The 18,579-nt window shown below is 47.5% G+C and overlaps 1 protein-coding gene across 1 annotated transcript; it reads left to right on the forward strand.

Annotated features, from left to right (window-relative positions):
* The first annotated feature begins 4,126 nt into the window (after nucleotides 1-4,126).
* Nucleotides 4,127-18,328, forward strand: Mon1a (MON1 homolog A, secretory trafficking associated). The gene is made up of 6 exons (XM_059268607.1): nucleotides 4,127-4,421; nucleotides 13,508-13,647; nucleotides 15,162-15,647; nucleotides 16,410-17,175; nucleotides 17,809-17,956; nucleotides 18,057-18,328. The coding sequence occupies exons 2-6, from the start codon at nucleotides 13,521-13,523 to the stop codon at nucleotides 18,195-18,197; spliced, it is 1,668 nt and encodes a 555-aa protein (XP_059124590.1). The 5' UTR covers nucleotides 4,127-4,421; nucleotides 13,508-13,520; the 3' UTR covers nucleotides 18,198-18,328.
* The last annotated feature ends 251 nt before the right edge of the window (nucleotides 18,329-18,579 follow it).

An 18,579-nucleotide genomic window follows, 5' to 3' on the forward strand; every position in this document is an offset into this window, starting at 1 on the left:
TCTTTTAGTATAAAAATTTAAATCATAAATACAGTTCATGGGGGAGCCTGGCAACTTTACTTTCCTGGTCCTTTTATAATGCACCATTACAGATTATCAATTTTCTTTCTTTTCTCTCTTTTTTCTTTTTTCTTTTAGACATGCTTTCTCTATGTAGCACTGGGTGTCCTGGAACTCACTCTGCAGACCAGGCTGGCCTCTAACTCAGAGAGCTGCCTGCCACCGCTTCCCAAGTGTTGGAATTAAAGTTATGTAGCACCACTGTCCTGCTATCACAGTTTCTTGTATGATTCAGGTTATCAAAATACCTAAAGCTTGCCAGGCAGTGGTGGCACATGCCTTTAATCCCAGCACTTAGGAGGCAGAGGCAGGTGGATCTCAGTGAGTTCGAGGACAGTTTGGTCTACAAAGTGAGTTCCAGGACAGCCAGGACTGTTACACAGAGAACCCTTGTCTCAAAAAAACAAAACAAAATTTTATATAATATATATATTCTTTTGAGGGGGTGGGGAGTGTGGGGGGAAAGGGCTTTATTATACAGCCCTGGTTGTCTTGGAACTCCCTTATAGAAAGACTGGCCTGGGACTCACAGACATCTGCCTGTGCACAGGAAGAAAAAAAAATCCCGCTCATTGTAATTAACACCTTGAGAGGTAGAAACAGGAGGATCAGGAGTGCAGGCCAGCCTGGGCTACATGAAACTTGTCTTCAAACAAACAAGATGTTTTAATAAGTAGCCATAGTGACTTGCTTCTAAGAGTGTTCTAGCACAGATCTTAGAAATGTGTGTAAGGTCACTTACTTACTTACCCAAGTAGACAGAATACTCTGTGAATACAGTACTCACATCTGATGGGGCTTTTGCACTTAGGAACAGGAGTGAGGACTGGGGAAAGCAATGGCTCAGTGGGCAAAGTGCTCGTTACACAAGCATGAGTAACACCTATGTGAAAGCCAAGCACACTGGTGGCCATATTTAACCACAGTGCTGGGGCTACCGGTTCAGATGGATCCTGAAGCTTGCTGGCCAAGCCAGTCTAATCAATGGTGAGCTCCAATGAGGCCCACTGAGAGGCCCTGTCTCAAAAAATAAAGTGGACAGACATCCCTTTCTGCTGCTGCAATAGAACATCTGACCTAAGGCAGTTTAGGGGAGGAAAGGGTTTGTTTCAGCTTACAGGTTACAGTCAATCCTTGAGGGAAGTCAGAGCAGGAACTCAAGCAGGAACTTGAAGCAGAAACCATGAAGGAACGAACACATGCTGCTCACTGGCTCACCCACTCATGCTTAGTTAGCTTTCTTAGGTAGCCCAGTGTGGTGATTGTTTGTGCTCTAACAAACAAAGCTGCCTGGAGATCAGAGTGCAAAGATAAGCCACTAGTTAGCCATAGAGGCCAGGTAGTGGTGGCACACACCTTTAATCCCAGTACTTGGGATCACACACCTTTAATCCCAGCACTTGGGAGGAGGAAACAGGAAGATCAGGAGTTCAAGGCCACCCTGAGCTACAGGAGACTGATTGGTCTAAAAGAGAAACAGAGCGACACCTTTAATCCCAGCACTAGGGATCTCATGCCTTTCATCCCAGTACTTTGGAGGCACTGGCCTTTAATCCCAGCACTAGGGAGGTAGAGACAGGCAGTGATCTGGCTGGGCAGAGAGAGAAATATAATACAGGAGGAGACAGGAGCTCACTCCTTTTTCAGTCTGAGGATTTATAGAGGTAAGAACTCTATTGGCTGGTTGCTCTGCTTCTCTGATCTTTCAGCATTCACCCTTATATCAGACTCTGGGTTTTTATTATTAAGACTAATTAGAATTTGAGCTACAGCCCAGGACCGCCTGCCCAGGGAATAGTACTAACCACAATGGGCTGGGCATTCCTACATCAATTAACAATCAAAGCAATTCCCTACAGACACGCTCATGGGTCAGTATGAGCTGGGAAGTCCCTCATTGAGACTCACTTTTCAGTTGACTGTAGGATGTATCAACTTGACAGTTGAAGCTGATTAGAGTAACAGCCATTATAGACCTCTGGCCTACACACACACACACACAGACACACACCTGTACATATTCCCACCTATATGTGCACATTTATGAACACAACATAGAACACAGAACATACATATACACATAAAAAAAAAGAATGAGAGACAGAGCCAGATAGTGGTGGCACACGCCTTTAATCCCAGCACTTGGGAGGTAGAGGCAGGCAAATCTATGAGTTTGAGGCCAGCCTGGATTACAGAGTGAGTTCCAGGAGAGCCATGGCTACACAGAGAAACCCTGTCTCAAAAAACTGAAGAAAAAAAAAGAGAAAGAGATCTTCTAGAGCAGTGGTTTTCAACCTTCCTAATGCTGAGACACTTTAATATAGTTGCTCATGTCGTGGTGACCCCAACCATAAAATTACTTTTGTTGTTACTTTATAACTGTAATTTTGCTACTGTTATGGATCATAATGTAAATATCTGACATGTGACCCCCCAAGGGGTCAAGACCTTCAGGTTGAGAACCATTGTTCTAGAGTTAGGGCTGAGTCAGCTCAATAGTAGAGTACTTGTTGGCATGGCTCTGGGTTCAATCCCCATCATCACACAAAGAAAATTCTTGCCTTAGACTCCATTGTAAGGGGTATTTCTCTGTCCTACCAGCCAGCTTCCAAATAATGACACAGATTATGAAATTTAATTAATGAAAATTTAATTTGAAAGCTCAGCCTACAGCATAGGCTTGTTTCTAACTAGCTCTTATAACTTAAATTAACCCATTTATGTTCTATCACGTGGCATTACCTCTCTTCCACCTTGTACCTCCTGTTTCCTCTTGATGTCTCCTGGCATCTCTCTCCAAGCCTCCTCCTGCTTTCTCTCTCTGCCTGGAAGTCCTGCCTAGGTATTATTGGCCATTTAGCTTTTTATTAAACCAATCACAGTGACACATCTTTACACAGTGTAATCAAATATCTGGAAACACTACTACAATAAAATAATATGAAATTAAGTATACAGAGCAAAACTGTATAAATTATATTTGCCTCAAGGTAGGGAACCTGGAACCCTGAGCTAGCAAAGAGGGAAAATACTGAAAGACCTGTGAAGACTTGAAGAAGCTCCACTTCCCTTCTCTCTCCCTCCATTCCAAGGGAATGAACTCTTTCTCACATGGGAAGCTTCCCTTACCCAACATGCAAGGTTCTAATAACCCTGTGCGAAGTGATCTCCAGTAAGAGGTCACAACTTTGTCACTATGTCAGTCATACATAGAGACAGGTCCCGAATGGCCAGACATACAGATCTCCCCAAGTTCTGGACAGGACCGAGTAAGACACAGGGGACCAACCACCTGAGGGTGCTTGTCCAACAGCAAGGAAGTATCAGAGGTTTCTGACTTTGTCCTTGACCCCGAACTATTGGGATACTTCACCATGAAGCTAAAGAACCGAGCACATTGCTTCACAGAAAATATCAATAATACTATTGTTATTCCCTGATTTTACTTCTTTAAACTGTACTCCAAAAGTAAAGGCTGCTCGGAAACTTTGTTTTCCTGTTTTTGTTACTTTGTACGTAGGAAATTACAAGCAGTAGTTCCTTGCCCTTAGAAATCACCCGGTAGCTTTAAAAAACAAATCCGATGCCTAGTTCCCCACATGCATCCAATTAAGTAAAAATCTCTAGGGGTGGTGTCTGGGTGTTAAGTATGTTTAAAAGCACCCCAGGTCAGTCTATGTGAAGCGTTGAGAACTGCGCCTTCCAGACTCTTATACTAATATATTGAGACCAGAGTAAGCAACAATTTTTAAAGCAACAATTCGTGTGCCTTTTCGATATGTCCACGTCCTTTACAGTCAGTGTGGCTGGGCTCACTAATGACATTTATCCAGCTCCCTAAACTTATATTTTCCTTCCACGATCAGTGGGGAAATACCGACGTCTTTTACCGTCCCTTGAAATAAACCTCTTACTAGAGAGGAGGGGCAGAGGACCGGCCTCTAAGACACGAAAGAAGGCGGTGCCAGGTGAGGCAACCCGGGACCGGGTCAGACCCCGCCTCTGGCTCTGCCGGGCTCCGGAGCCCGGAACCGCTCCCTCAGTGCTTAGGCTGCGGAGAGCTACGGACTACATTTCCCACAATGCACCGAGGAGCGGGCTGGGACTGGCCAAGCGGCTGAAACCGGGCCTCCGCCACCAGAGGCCGGTGAAAGCTGTCTTCCTGCGCCGGTGGCCGGTTAAGGGTCGGACAGGAGAGATCGGTTCCTCCGCTGTGGCCATGTCTGTATCCTCCAGGGGCGGTAGCCCCACGAAGTTGCACCCTCAGCCCAGGCACGGCTGGACATTCATAGCCCCCCAGGGGTCTGGCAGAGGGCAGTGACTGGCACTCTCGGTAGGTCCTGTGTTCCCCCAAGAAACAGGTGAGTTCGACTGCCAACCCACGTGGCCTGGGGGAGGCGAGAGGCGGGCAAGCTGTCATCTTTGGAGGGAGGGGCTTGAAAACTGGGGGGTCCCGGCCATCTACTGCACCGATAGGAGTACTGCGTCTCTTTGGGGTCCTTCAGCCCGCTGGCCCCAACTGGGCAATACGAAAGATGAGGCGAGAACTCATTCTTTGGCCGGGAGGGCAATGTCCCATAGGCAGCAGTAGCTGGGTAAGACACCAACCCCCAATTCGGACGTATTCGGCCCTCAGAGTTCTCTTAAAAAGCGACAGAGGGGTGGTGGAGTGAGCCAGGCATCTCAAGGAAGGGTCTTGGTCTTGAGACTTCGTTCTCAAGGGTGTCCTGGCTCAGATAACTAGGCTGCCCGTACACCAGGTGAGCCAACCCTTTCTGGGCTAGAGTTTGCTTGGGAAATGTGAGCAGCCTTTGTCAGGAAGGGGAGTGGCCTCCAGGGGTGACCAGGATCAGGCTAGACTTAGTATAGAGTAGGCATCCTGCTGAAGCACCCACAACACAGCCTCAACTGGGCCCTTCTGTCATACATTCTGCATCGTCCTCCCAGATAGACCAAAGGGTCAAGGCCAAAAGTGAAGCACTGTCAGAACGGGAAGAAGGATCGAGGTGGTCAGGAGCCAATAAGAAGGGGCTTTTGCAAGACCCTACCCTCTCAGGAGTCTTCTGAGAGAGGGAGGAGCAGGAGAAGGAGGGAGAACACCAGTTCTTTCCGTGACATCACTCATAGGCACGGCTGGAAGCTTCTAGGAAAAGTTGCATGCCCTGGGGACATTTAGAGGAGCTGCCTAAAAAGTGTTCCTGTAGAGACTTCCGGGGCTGGTTTGAGATAACTCCCTTGCTAACTGCTTCAGGTTCAGCTTCCCAGGAGCATCAGCTGCAAAAGTTAAAGCTCCGGCGGAGGTGGGAGGTGGGCTTTACCTGATCCACTCAACCTTCCTGCCTGAGTGGGTGGGTATCCAGAAAGATATTTGCTTCACAAGGCCTTCTGGCTGGAACCCCACACTGACCTTGGAGAGGATAAAGATGCTATATGATCTCACATAGCAAAGGGACTGTTGTGAAAAAAGCATCTGCTAGCTCTAGACAGCTGACCCTGCTTCCTTCCCCATGCAGGTACCATGCTGTGTACACTCAGAAACACGGGGCTCCTTTAATGGAAGCACAAAAGGCACACTGATGGACAGAGTGAAGCTGGGCTAGAACTTGTTTGGATCTTTAAGCCAGAATTACATGACCACAAAGAGAGGCATTATGCAGACCTAGGAGTAAACTCGGGAGAGAGATCTAGAAGCAGCAGAAGCTAGCAGCCTGTAACTTTCTGCAACTGCAGAGCCAGAGATCAGCTGGTTTGCTTGGTACTCCGAGGCTGAGCCCCATGGATGGTTCTTGGACCTGACATGGGGTGGGGGTGGAGGTCCTTCAAACTAGAGCTCACCTGGCTTCCTAAAGTCATTCATCAGGTTACGGAGCAAATTCCCGAGACCACTGGATCTGGGTGTAAATGCAGCCTGAATGCTAAGAATGGCCACAATGTGCTAATCACAGCAGCTGAGTCCACGATATGCCTACTCTGTGTAGCCAGATCACATGTATCATCTCATTTATCTTACTACCCCATAAATCAGAGCAGCTGTTTGAAGGATAGCTCCATTCCATACTGTTTGTTTGTTGATTTTTCCAGACAAGGTTTCTCTGTGTAACAGCTCTGGCTGTCCTGGAACTCACTCTGTAGACCAGACTGGCCTCAAACTCACAGAGATCCACCTGCCTCTGCCTCCCGAGTGCTTGGATTAAAGACTGTGTCACCACCACCCGGCTTCCATTCCATACCATTTTATAAGTGAGAAAACTGAGACCAGTAAAACCACTCCCTCTAACTACAGAGCTGTTTTTCCTGAATACTTGATTACTTCCAAAGACAAGCTGTTTCTACAGACAAGGGTTTTCTTGCCTGATCCCAGGTACACTTGAACTGAGTGTTGTTCATAGACCTTTCATTTTCTTTCTCTTCCAAATGTTGGTTTAATTCCTCCTGCATGTGTCTCATATGTAGTAGGCCACGTGAAGGGTGACCTTCAATCTAGAAAAAAATCAGGGTGAGCAGGTGTATTGCAGGGTAGGCCTCTCTGATAAGGTACTCCAGCAACAACCTGAAGTGTAGGAATGAGTCATGTACTAGCCTAGCAAGGGCTATAAGTGAAGTTGGGTGAGGGAAGAGTAAGGGGCAAAGGTTAAGCGAAGAGGTGTTCAGGATAAGCTGAGCTGATGTAGAAATGGGGTGGGAAGAAAGGGTAGAAAAGAAGCTTGGAGAAATAAAGGAGGAAGGGCCTTGTGTGCCATCAGGAGGAAGTTGCTTTTCTTGCTAAGTGAGGTGGAAGTATTACAGAACTGTGAGCAGAGGAATGATCTGACTGACCTGTGTTTCAAGAGGCTCACCTCGAATACAAAGACAGCAGTGGGACACACTAGGCCTGGGTAGGAGGTTGTGGCAATAATTTGCTAGAGAGATAACGGTGGCTTGAACCACTCAGATAATCATGGAATTGATAAGAAATGGTCAACTATTGAGCTCAGTGTGGTGGTGCACACTTTATTCCCAGAACCCAGGCAGAGGCAGGTAGATCTCTGTGTTCGAGGCCAGCCTGGTCTACAAAGTGAGTTGGAGGACAGCCAGGGCTACACAGAGAAACCCTGTTTCAGGAAAACAAAAACAAACAAAAAGAAATGGTCAACTATTGGATATAGGCATTTACTACTTAACATTGATAAGTTATTCTGTGAAAGATACCATTTATTGTCTTATTGTATCCCTCCCACTATTATTTACTTATTTTTAAGATTTTACTTTTATTTATTTTAATTATATGTTTATGTGGAGAGGGAGTAGTGTATGTGAGTGCAGTACCTGAAGAGACCAGAAGAGGGCATTGGATCCACTGGAGCTGGAGTTACAGGCAGTTGTGAATTGCCTAACCGGGGTGCTGGGAATCAAGCCCAAGGATACTCTAAGAGAAGTATGTGCTCTGATCTAAACTGCTGAGCCGTCTCCAGTCCCTGTTTGCTGTGTTTTTGAGACAGTCTCATATACCCCAGGTTGGCTTCAAACTCATTATACAGTTGAGGACATTGAGCTTGTGATCATCCTCTCACCTCCACTTCCCAAGAGTGGAGATCACAGGTATGTCACTGCACATGTTTATTTAAGGATTTGGCTTTTATTTGTGTATCTGAGTGTATATGTATGTGTGTGTATGGGTGCCCGAGGAGGTCAAAAGAGGGAATTGGGTCCCTTAGGAGGTGGAGCTCAGGTTGTTGTGAGCCACCCAACACGGGGCCTGTGAAATGAGCTGCAGCAAAAGCAAAAGCAGAAAAAACCCAAAAAACAAAAACCTGAGCTCTTTCCCCAGTTCCATACATGGCTTTATATAGTACAGGGCTCGAACCCAGAACTTTATGCATTATAGGCAAGCATTCTATCAACTAAGTTATATCCCTAAGCCCTAATTTTGGTTTTATTGAGACTCTGTAGCTTAAGATAGTTTTTCATGTATCCCAAGCTGCTGCCTCTACCTCTCAAGTGCTGGGATTGCAAGTGTGTGTCACTGTGTCCTGTTTATACAGAGCTAAAAGATGGGACTAAGCAGCAGCCTCCGTCCCCTGCTGTTTGCTTGTTTGTTTGTCTTTGAGATAAGGTCTCACTCTTTTTTATTTATTTAAAAAAAATTTTTTTTTGTTAAGGTCTCACTCTGTAGCCCAGACTAACCTCAGTCGTTCAGCAGCTTTCCTGCATTAGCCCACCAAGTTCTGGGATCACAGGCCTGAGCCCCAATGCTCAGTTTTGTCTTAAAACCTCATGTAGACCAAGCTGACGTCAAAGTCACTATGCCAGCAAGCCCCAGGCATCCTCTCATCCCTGCCTCCACAGCACTGGGATTACAAGTGGCACCAAACCAGCATCTTCACGTTGGTTCTGGGGATGGAATTCATGTCTTCTTTTTGCAAGGCAAACACTTCATAGACTGAGCCATCCCTGATGTCCCTTTTGGTTTGATTTTTTTTTAAGATTTATTATTATTATTATTATTTTATTCATGTATGTCTGTATAAATGTATGCCACTTGTGTGTATGCCCTGTGAAGGCCAGGAGAGGACATCTGTTTCCTGGAGTGAGAGTTATAGGCAGTTGTAGGCCTAACATGGAGCTGGGAACCAAACGTGGGTCTTCTAGAAGAGCAGTAAATATTTTTAACTGCTGAACCATCTCTCTAACTACCCTTTCCCTTAGTTTGTTTTTTTGAGACAAGGTCTCACTTAGGCAAGACTGGACTTGAACTTGCTTGCTTTGTAGCTTAGAATGGCCTTGAACTCCAGAGCCTTTGGCCTCCAAGTCTCAAGTGCTAGGATTTTGGGTGTGTGCCACCGTACCTAGCAAGGAACATCCATTAAAGAGAGGATAGATTGGGATCTTGGTTGGGATGTATAACCTAAAGATAACAAACAATTATGTGTGTATGCCTGAAAATAAAAGAAAGATTGGGGCTAGAAATAAAAGTCGGGTCCATTAATGTACAGAGGTCTGTATAGATCACAAAGGCACTGAGTGAAGACAGAAGAGAAGCAAGGACGGAACTCTGGGCCCCTCCATTAAAAACTGTAAAAAGGACTCAGATGGGTAGTCCATTAGGTCAGTAATAGGTTTTCTGTCCCCTGTAGTAGGTTTCTCCGCTGACACAGTAAGCCAGATCAAGCCAAATTGAAAAAGTAAAAGATCAGGTCTATTTGAGCAGAGTGACTCCCGGGTGAGTTCTTCAGTCTCAGAGATTGAGGTGGAGAAATCACACACCTGAACTAAAGCAGGGAGGTTATAGGATGGAGGCAAAGGGTGCTGATGTGTCCACCACAAGCTGGTGTTGTGCCCAAGTATGGTCAAAAGCTGACCGATTTGGGCGGGGACTTGGGCAGCTGGCAGCTTCAGGGGAGGAACTGCTGTAGCCCCCAAGAATGTGGAAGTGGGCTTTTGGGTGCCTTTTCTTTGTTGGAGATTCTCTGAGAGAGCATGGTTTGGAGAGAGAGGGGAATGGGGCTTTCCAGATCAAGCGGGAGTGAGCTGGAGGTTCCAACTAAACAGTCAGGGGGGCAAGAAAAGAGAATGGTGTGCAGAAGCCAAGAGTGGTAAGTACTCTAGGAGAGAGAAAGCAAGCCAAGATTGGTTGTGTAGACGGGTAATCCCAGGACTTGGGAGGAGAGACTATTACATAGTGAACCTCAGAACAGCAGAGCAGCCTTAGCCTCAAAGTGAGACATTGTCTAGAAATATAAAAAAGCTAGGTAAGGGATGGAAGAGGAAGAGGGGGAGAGAGACTGAGAATATATCAGGAGTTTGTTTCTGTTACTGTTCAGGGGTGAAGTGAGTTGATCTTGGGAGTCTTTGGAACAATGATGTCTGGATGTAACAGATTCCAGAGAGAACAGGAGAAATGTGGCTGCTGTGGCAGAAACCTTACTGCTCAGCAGTTGTCTGTGGACTCTCCACATTTCCCAGCCCCCTTAGCTATGACACTAATTCTAGACAGCTTTGACTCTGAAGTGTTTAAGAGCTTATACATAATCTTCCAGCTGTGGAAGGCAGTGCTCTGATGCTAGCAGAATGGACCACTGCTCGGAAGGAGGCAACTCAGAATTATTTCCAGACGGGCTGGAGAGATTGCTCAATGGTTAAGGGTGTTTTCTCAAAACCATGAGAACTGGAGTGGAGATCCAGCATACACATAACAAGCCTCACAAATACCTTGCAACCCCAACAGCAGGGGACAGAGAGGAGGATTGCTTAAACTTCCTGGCTTCCAGATGGCTGAGAAAATGTTTGTTTTGGTCTTTCGAGACAAGGTTTCTCTGTGTAACAGCCCTGGCTGTCTTGGAACTCACTTTGTAGACCAGGCTGGCCTGGAACTCAGAGATCCACTTGACTTCTGTCTCCTGGGTGCTGGGATTAAAGGCGTGCAACCACCCATGTCCATTTTAGCTGAGAAAATGTGAAACACCCGATGTTCTCTTCTCCCTCACACACTAGCACACAGGTGCATATAGCTATACACACAATTCTCACACAACTCTCTGTCACACACACAGAAGGAGGGAGGGAGGGAGGAAAGGGGAGAAGACATGTATATACACACACACACACACACACACACACACACAAAGAATTAAATCTTTTTGTTTGTTTGTTGTTTGTTTTTTGAGATAGTGTTTCTCTATAGTTTTGGTTCCTGTCCTGGATCTCGTTCTGTAGACCAGGCTGGCCTCGAACTCACAGAGATCCACCTGGCTCTGCCTCCCGAGTGGTGGGATTAAAGACGTGAGCCACCACCCACCTGGCCCTTAAACCTTTTAAAAAAGGAAAACAATCAATATTTAAGAAAAAGAAGACTTGCTTCCAGACCCATGGTTGATTTTGTGTGCTCAGAAAGGTACATACTAGACAGAGGCAGGTGGATATCTGTGAGTTTGAGGCCAGCCAGGGCTACACAGTGAAACTCTGCCTTAAAAACAAACAAACAAACAAACAAACAAAAAAAAAAAAAAACTGTTGGTCAATTAAAATTTTTTTTTCAGACAGGGTCTCTTTATGTAGCTATGGAAATCCCATAATTCACTATGTTATAGACCAGGCTGGCCACAGAGATCCCCCTGCCTCTGCCTCCCAAATACTGGGATAAAGGTGTGCAGTACCACATCCGACCCCTATTTTTATTTTATTTTATTTTATTTTATTTTATTTTTTTATTTTTTTTGGTTTTTCGAGACAGGGTTTCTCTGTGTAGCTTTACGCCTTTCCTGGAACTCACTTGGTAGCCCAGGCCGGCCTCGAACTCACAGAGATCCGCCTGGCTCTGCCTCCCGAGTGCTGGGATTAAAGGCGTGCGCCACCACCGCCCGGCAATGTATAATTTTTATATGTCAAATACAAATAAATACACAAAGGAAGAGGACCAGAAGTGAGTCCCAGGAAAGGCGCAAAGCTACACAGAGAAACCCTGTCTCGAAAAACCAAAAAAAAAAAAAAAAAATTATACATTGTCTTCTTAAAATGTATGTAGGGGCTGGTGAGATGACCCAGTGGGTAAAGGATCTTGCTGCCAAACTTGGGTTTGATCCTGGGAACCCACGTGTGCAAACCTGGGACAGTGGTGCATATCTGTAATGTCAGTACCTCTATGGTGAGGTAGGAGACAGGGGCAGGGGAGCCAGCAGCAAGCTGTGGGTCAGCTAGCCTGAGTGCACTGCACAGTGATAGAAACAAGAGAGACCCTGCCTCAAACCAAGTGGTCGGAGAGAACTGACTCCTGAAAAGTTGTCCTTTGACCTCCATACGTGTGTGTGTGTGTGTGTGTGTGTGTGTGTGTGTGTGTGTGTGCGCGTTTATTTTATTTTTAATTGTTTTAAAGATGTATTATTTTATTTTATGTGTGAGAGTGTTTTGCCCCTGCATTTATATGTGGGCATCTGGTGCCTGAATGGAACTAGAGTTGCAGGCAGCTGTGAGCCACAATGTGGGTGCTGGGAATGGAACCCAGGTCCTCTGCAAAAACATGTGCTCTTAACTGCTGAGCCATCTCTCTAGCCTCTAAATAAATTTGTTTGTTTGTTTTTTGTTTTCCTAGACAGGGTTTCTCTGTGCAGCTTTGGCTGTCCTGGAACTTGCTCTGTAGACCAGGCTGGCCTCAAACTCACAGAGATCCACTTACCTCTGCCTCCCGACTGTTGAGATTAAAGATGTGCATTATCACACCTGCCTCTAAATAAATAATTTTAAATGTAAATTAAAATGCATGTTTTTAAGCTGGTGTGGTGGTGCATGCCTTTAATTCCAGCACTGGGGAGACAGAGACAGGTGGATCTCTATAAGTTTGAGGCCAGCCTGGTCTACAGAGCAAGATCCAGGACAGCCAAGGTTGCACAGAGACTCTGTCTTGAAAACAAGCAAACAAACTAAAAAAAAAAAAAAAAAAAAACAAAAACAAAAAAAAAAAAAACAAAAAACTGAAAAATTAAAAAAGCATGTTTTTAAACCAACTAATAACAGCAGCTGACACTGTCAATGTAGTGAGGAAGATTGAATTGTAGAGAGAGAATGAATGACATTTCTTTACACTTTCTGTGTTTCCATGTTTTTTGCGATGAATGTGTCTTTTTATAATCAGGAAAGGAGCATGATGCCTGGGTATAGCTCAGTGTTAAAGTGTCTACCTGCTATGTACAAGGACCTGGGTTCAGTTTCCAAGGAAGGGAGATGGAGAGAGACAGGTTTTAGTTTTTGTTTGTTTGTTTGTTTTGTTTTGTTTTTTCAAGACAGGGTCTCTCTGTGTAGCTTTGGAGCCTGTCCTGGAATTCACTTTGTAGACCAGGCTAGCCTCGAAGTCACAGAGATCCTCCTGCCTCTACCTCCCGAGTGCTGGGATTAAAGGCGTGCGCCACCACTGCCCAGCAGGTTTTAGGTTTTTTTTGCTTTTTTTTTTTTTTTGGAGCTGAGGATGGAACCCAGGGCCTTGTGCTTGCTAGGCAAGCGCTCTACCACTGAGCTAAATCTCCAACCCAGGTTTTAGTTTTTAAAACAAGGTTTTACTATGCAGCTACAGCCAGCCTGAAACTCTGGGCAATTCTCCTGACTGTCTCCTGAGTCCTGGGATTAGAGGTACCAACCACCACATCCAGAAAAAAAAAAAAAAAAACCTTAAAACTTAGTTTTGTTTTGTTTTGGTTTTTCGAGACAGTCCTGGCTGTCTTGGAACTCACTTTGTAGACCAGGCTGGCCTTGAACTCACTGAAATCCGCCTGCCTCTGCCTCCCAAGTGCTGGGATTAAAGGTGTGCCACTACTGCCCAACTAAAACTTAATATTTTTATGAGCGACTACCCAGAAGTCATTTCCCAGGGATTTGACTTAGTGGGGTCCTGGTAAGAAACTTAGGTACTATTAATTACACTGGTGTCTACCAGCACCTTACTCCTTTGCCTGCCATGATTTTTTTTTTTTTAACCTCATAGGACAGCCCAAAAGATGGCTGCTGACATGCAGAGGAAGAGAAGCAGCGAATGCCCTGATGGCACATTGGCTCCTTCCGATGGCCAAAGTGTGGAGAGAGCTGAGAGCCCCACGCCAGGACTGACCCAGGGAACAGAGCCAGGTATGGGTAGAGCATGCAGTTCCCCAACCAGAGACTAGTGGAACAAGCAAGCCTCCAGGGGGAGTAGGGGTCATAACCACTCTTTCCTCCTTACTCACTTGTCCATTTGCTCATTCGATAGGTGTTTGTCACATGTTGGGGATACTGCAGAGAGCAGGGCTCAGTTTACATCTTACCTTTCTTGCCATTTCATATTGTACCAGCCTAGACAACTGTGAGGACCTGTCTCTTATAAGAAGAATAAGGAAAGATATAAAATGATTCCTTTCTTCTCCTAACGCTCTTACTTGAAAGTCAATATTTTTAAAATATCTTTTTTTTTTTTTTTTTTTTTGAGACAGGGTCTCTCTGTGTAACAGCTCTAGCTGTCCTGGAGCTTGCTTTGTAGACCAGGGTGGCCTCAAACTCAGAGATCCACCTGCCTCTGCCTGAGTGCTGGGATTAAAGGAATATTCACTACTGCCAGACTAAAATATCTTTTTTTTTTTTTTTTTTTTTTTTTGGTTTTTCGAGACAGGGTTTCTCTGTGTAGTTTTGGTGCCTGTCCTGGATCTTACTCTGTAGACCAGGCTGGCCTGGAACTCACAGAGATCTGCCTGGCTCTGCCTCCCAGTGCTGGGATTAAAGGCGTGTGCCACCGCTGCCCAGCTAAAATATCTTCTAATAAAATTCTAACTGTGTTTCAAAAGGAAAAGAAGAGCCCGACATGGTGGTGTACACCTGTAATCCCAGCACCTGTGGGTTGAGGCAGGATTGGTGTGAGATCTTGGTCAGCCTGGAGCTACATAATGAATATGAGGCTAGCCAGGGCTATGTAGGAAGACCATATCTCCAAAAGAAGAAAACAAAGTAGGAGTTGGGCTTTAGCTCATTAGTCAAGTACTTGCTTCAGTCCTTAGATCCCAGCACCCCAAAAATATGTAAGAGAAGCCCGATGTGGCCCCTGTCCTGGAGAAGCCACAGGCTGGTAGTCAGGGGCTATGGTAGCTCTCCCTCATGAATGGAGAGGGTAAATAACTAAATTTGTACTCTTGAGGGATAACATTGTAGTGACCAATAACTGGTTAGTGTTCCAAAGGAAATTAAAGAGAGAAAATGATCGTGTCTGGGGTTGGAGGTCAGATGTGTAAATAAATACCTCTTACCTGAGAGTGGAAGTGTGACAAGTACTTATCCACATGGGGAGATGGGGATGCCTTCCAGGTACACAGCAGGTGCAGACTCCTGGGTAAGTGTGTGTGTGTTGGGGGGGATCTGAAGCGCAGATGGATAAAGGCCAGTGTGTTTGGAATGGGCAAGGGGGTGAGCTGTTCAGTGTTAGTGAGGGGTAGGCAGATACCAGTTTCAGTTGCTGTCTTGGGACCAAGGACTTTTAGGTTGTAGTTGAGCATGATCCATAGTAGACGGTGGTAGAGAGGACAGTAGCTTGGCCCCATCAAGACAGGCAGCGACCTTCTTGGCCTCTCCTTGGTGAGTGGTGAGTGTCTCTAAGCACCAGTGCTTTTGGTCTGCAGGTGCAGGGCAGGAGGGTGCCATGTTTGTTCATGCACGTTCCTACGAAGACCTGACAGAGTCAGAAGACAGGGAAGCTTCTGGGGACAGCCCCAAAGAGTATGCTGGGAGTCCCCCCCCACTACCTACAGACATGCGCCAGATCAGCCAGGACTTCAGCGAGCTAAGCACCCAGCTGACAGGTGTGGCCCGTGACCTGCAGGAGGAAATGCTGCCAGGAAGCTCTGAAGACTGGCCGGAGCCCCAGGGGGCAGCTGGACGGCCAGCCACAGAGCCTTCTCAGGAAGGCTCAACTGATGGGGAGGAGGAGGACGCTACGGAGGCATGGCGCCTCCACCAGAAGCATGTGTTTGTACTGAGTGAGGCAGGGAAGCCTGTGTATTCTCGCTATGGGTCTGAGGAAGCACTTTCCAGCACTATGGGTGTCATGGTTGCCCTGGTATCCTTCTTGGAGGCAGACAAGAATGCCATCCGCTCCATCCATGCAGGTGAGCCACCTGAAGAGGGTTGTGGGGAAGGCTCCAGTGGCAGGGTCTATTCATACCCGGATTTGGACACACACACACAGACACACACACACACACACACACACACACTCACACCTAGAAAGCTGGGTTGTGCCTGAGAGTAAAGTCCTTCCATCTCTCTGAGCCTCCTGCTCTTACTGAACGTAGGATAACAATATCAGCCTCCTGAGGTAGTGCGGCTGTGTTGAGAGCTAAAGGCAGTTCTACCAACAGTTTGCCATCAGAAAGGATGAAAGCCCCCCTGGGGCAGTGACAAAAAATATGAATAAATTAAAAAATTAAAAAAAAAAAAACGATCAACCCCAGATCCTTAGCCCAGATCCCTTGCCAATTGAGTTAGCATTTAGCATAAAATGTGTTTTCCTGAGCTAGGCCTGGTGATGTATATGCAGCCTGTAAATTCCAGCACTTGGGAGGTGGAGGCAGGAGGATCAGCTTTTGCTGTGTTAGCCAGCCTCAAGCCAACCTGGGCTACTTGAGACGCTGTCTCAAAAAGCAAACCAAGAATGTGTTCTCCTGAGGAGCTTCTTGTGAGTCCAAGAGAGTCAGTTTGTAAAACAGATGGCAGGGAAGGCAGGTGACTGGCTGCCCACAACCAATAAGCCCCTACTGAATTCAGAGCTCCCAGCAAGGAAACCCTGGAAAGTGAAGCCCACTGGGAAAGCCTATCCGGGAGGGCTTCTGGGAGGAGGGCTGAAGCTGACCCCCTGCCCACACCCTCAGATGGCTACAAGGTAGTATTCGTGCGCCGGAGCCCTCTGGTGCTGGTGGCGGTGGCCCGCACGCGGCAGTCGGCCCAGGAGCTGGCACAGGAGCTACTGTACATCTACTACCAGATCCTGAGCCTCCTCACTGGCGCGCAGTTAAGCCACATCTTCCAGCAGAAGCAGAACTACGACCTGCGGCGCCTGCTCTCAGGCTCGGAGCGGATCACCGATAACCTGCTGCAGCTAATGGCTCGAGACCCCAGTTTCCTGATGGGCGCAGCGCGGTGCTTGCCCTTGGCAGCGGCCGTGCGGGACACGGTGAGTGCCAGCCTGCAGCAGGCGCGTGCTCGCAGCCTGGTCTTTTCCATTCTGCTGGCCCGCAACCAGCTGGTGGCGCTGGTGCGCCGCAAGGACCAATTCCTGCATCCCATCGACCTGCACCTGCTTTTCAACCTCATTAGTTCCTCCTCATCCTTCCGTGAGGGCGAGGCATGGACCCCCGTGTGCCTGCCAAAGTTCAATGCAGCCGGCTTCTTCCACGCGCACATCTCTTATCTAGAACCTGACACCGACCTCTGCCTGCTGCTGGTGTCTACCGACCGTGAGGACTTCTTCGCAGTCTCTGACTGCCGCCGCCGCTTCCAGGAACGCCTTCGAAAGCGGGGAGCCCACTTGGCCCTGCGGGAGGCGCTGCGCACACCCTACTACAGCGTTGCCCAAGTGGGCATCCCCGACCTTCGCCACTTCCTTTATAAGTCCAAGAGCTCGGGACTCTTCACCAGGTGAGCGGAGGCACTGCTTCAGGGAGACGAGGATGCAGAAATGGGGGGAGGCTGGTTGGTCCTGAGACCTAAGATGCAGCCCTGGAACTGAGCACTCCTTTGAGAGTGTACCGGTATGCTGGGGCTGTTTTCCTCTGGCAGCACTCGGAGGGCATACACCTCTCTACTTCAACACACGTAAGGCCTGGAACAACTTGGGAAAGAAGCTGGAACAGAGGTTTCCCAGGTCCTTTGCCCTGGAGCAGCTCTGCCTTTGGGGTCATTTTGGTGCAGACCAGGATGCAGAGTCTTCCCCCACCCACTCCTCCACTAAAGGAGCTGGACAGATATGTCCTCTCCCCACCCCCACTTTTGGCTCAGAAGGTTTCCCAGCTTGCTTTCCTCTACTCTTGACCTGCTACTCCGTTAGATACCTAAACTCAGAAATAGCCTCTCTAAGGAAGGGTCACCAAAGGATCACTATGACCCTGGCAGGGGGGGCAGGGTCCAGTCTGTCCTGGGTCTTCTGTAGTCATAGGGAAGCACCTGGAGAGAACAGGCAGTAAAAGCTTCCTGTCCAGAAATAGGTATTTCTAGTTCTCCTGAGAAGACAGTGAAGGGCATTCCTTTGTGAACCCACTTCTCCATCTGCAGTCCTGAGATTGAGGCCCCGTACACCAGTGAAGAGGAGCAGGAGCGGCTGCTGGGCCTCTACCAGTACCTGCACAGCCGCGCTCACAACGCCTCTCGCCCACTCAAGACCATCTACTATACCGGCCCCAATGAGAACCTCCTAGCCTGGGTAAGGTGGCCCTAGATGAACTGGTCTTCATACGAATACTGGGTAGATGCCACAAGAGGCATGCCTATTCTAGGTGATGACCCTTTGCCCCCTCCTCCAGGTGACAGGTGCCTTTGAGCTCTACATGTGCTACAGCCCACTGGGAACCAAGGCATCAGCTGTCAGTGCCATCCATAAGCTGATGCGCTGGATCCGTAAAGAGGAAGACCGGCTCTTCATCCTCACACCCCTCACCTACTGATGGAAGGAAGCGGGAAGGCACACTGGGCGTGGGAAGCCATGGGAGCCTCCAGGTGAGGCTGGCTTCTCCTGCCCAGCCAGCAGGCAGGGACTGTGGGTTGGTGCGTGCATTAAAGTGCTTTGGGAAAGACACTTGTGTTTTGTCATTGGCTCTTTTGTTTGGTTGTTTGGTTTTGAGGTAGGCTCTCTCTATGTAGCCTTGACTGTCAGGAACTCACTATGTAGACCAAGCTGTCTTCAAACTCGGAGATCCGCCTATCTCTGCCTCCTGAGTACTGGGAATAAAGGTGTGTGCCGCCACACCCAGCCCTGCCACTGGTTCTTCTACCCATCCAGTCTCACATGTAGACACAGAATCCTCCTTCCTGGCCCAACACATTCCT

This window comes from Peromyscus eremicus, chromosome 7, assembly GCF_949786415.1.
Source record: "Peromyscus eremicus chromosome 7, PerEre_H2_v1, whole genome shotgun sequence".
NCBI lineage: Eukaryota > Metazoa > Chordata > Mammalia > Rodentia > Cricetidae > Peromyscus > Peromyscus eremicus.

Coding starts and splice junctions, on each gene's coding strand:
- Mon1a (XM_059268607.1), top strand. CDS start 13,521: ATGGCTGCTGACATGCAGAGGAAGAGAAGCAGCGAATGCCCTGATGGC. Junction 13,648..15,161: donor GACCCAGGGAACAGAGCCAG/GTATGGGTAGAG, acceptor TTTGGTCTGCAG/GTGCAGGGCAGGAGGGTGCC. Junction 17,957..18,056: donor ATGAGAACCTCCTAGCCTGG/GTAAGGTGGCCC, acceptor CCCCTCCTCCAG/GTGACAGGTGCCTTTGAGCT.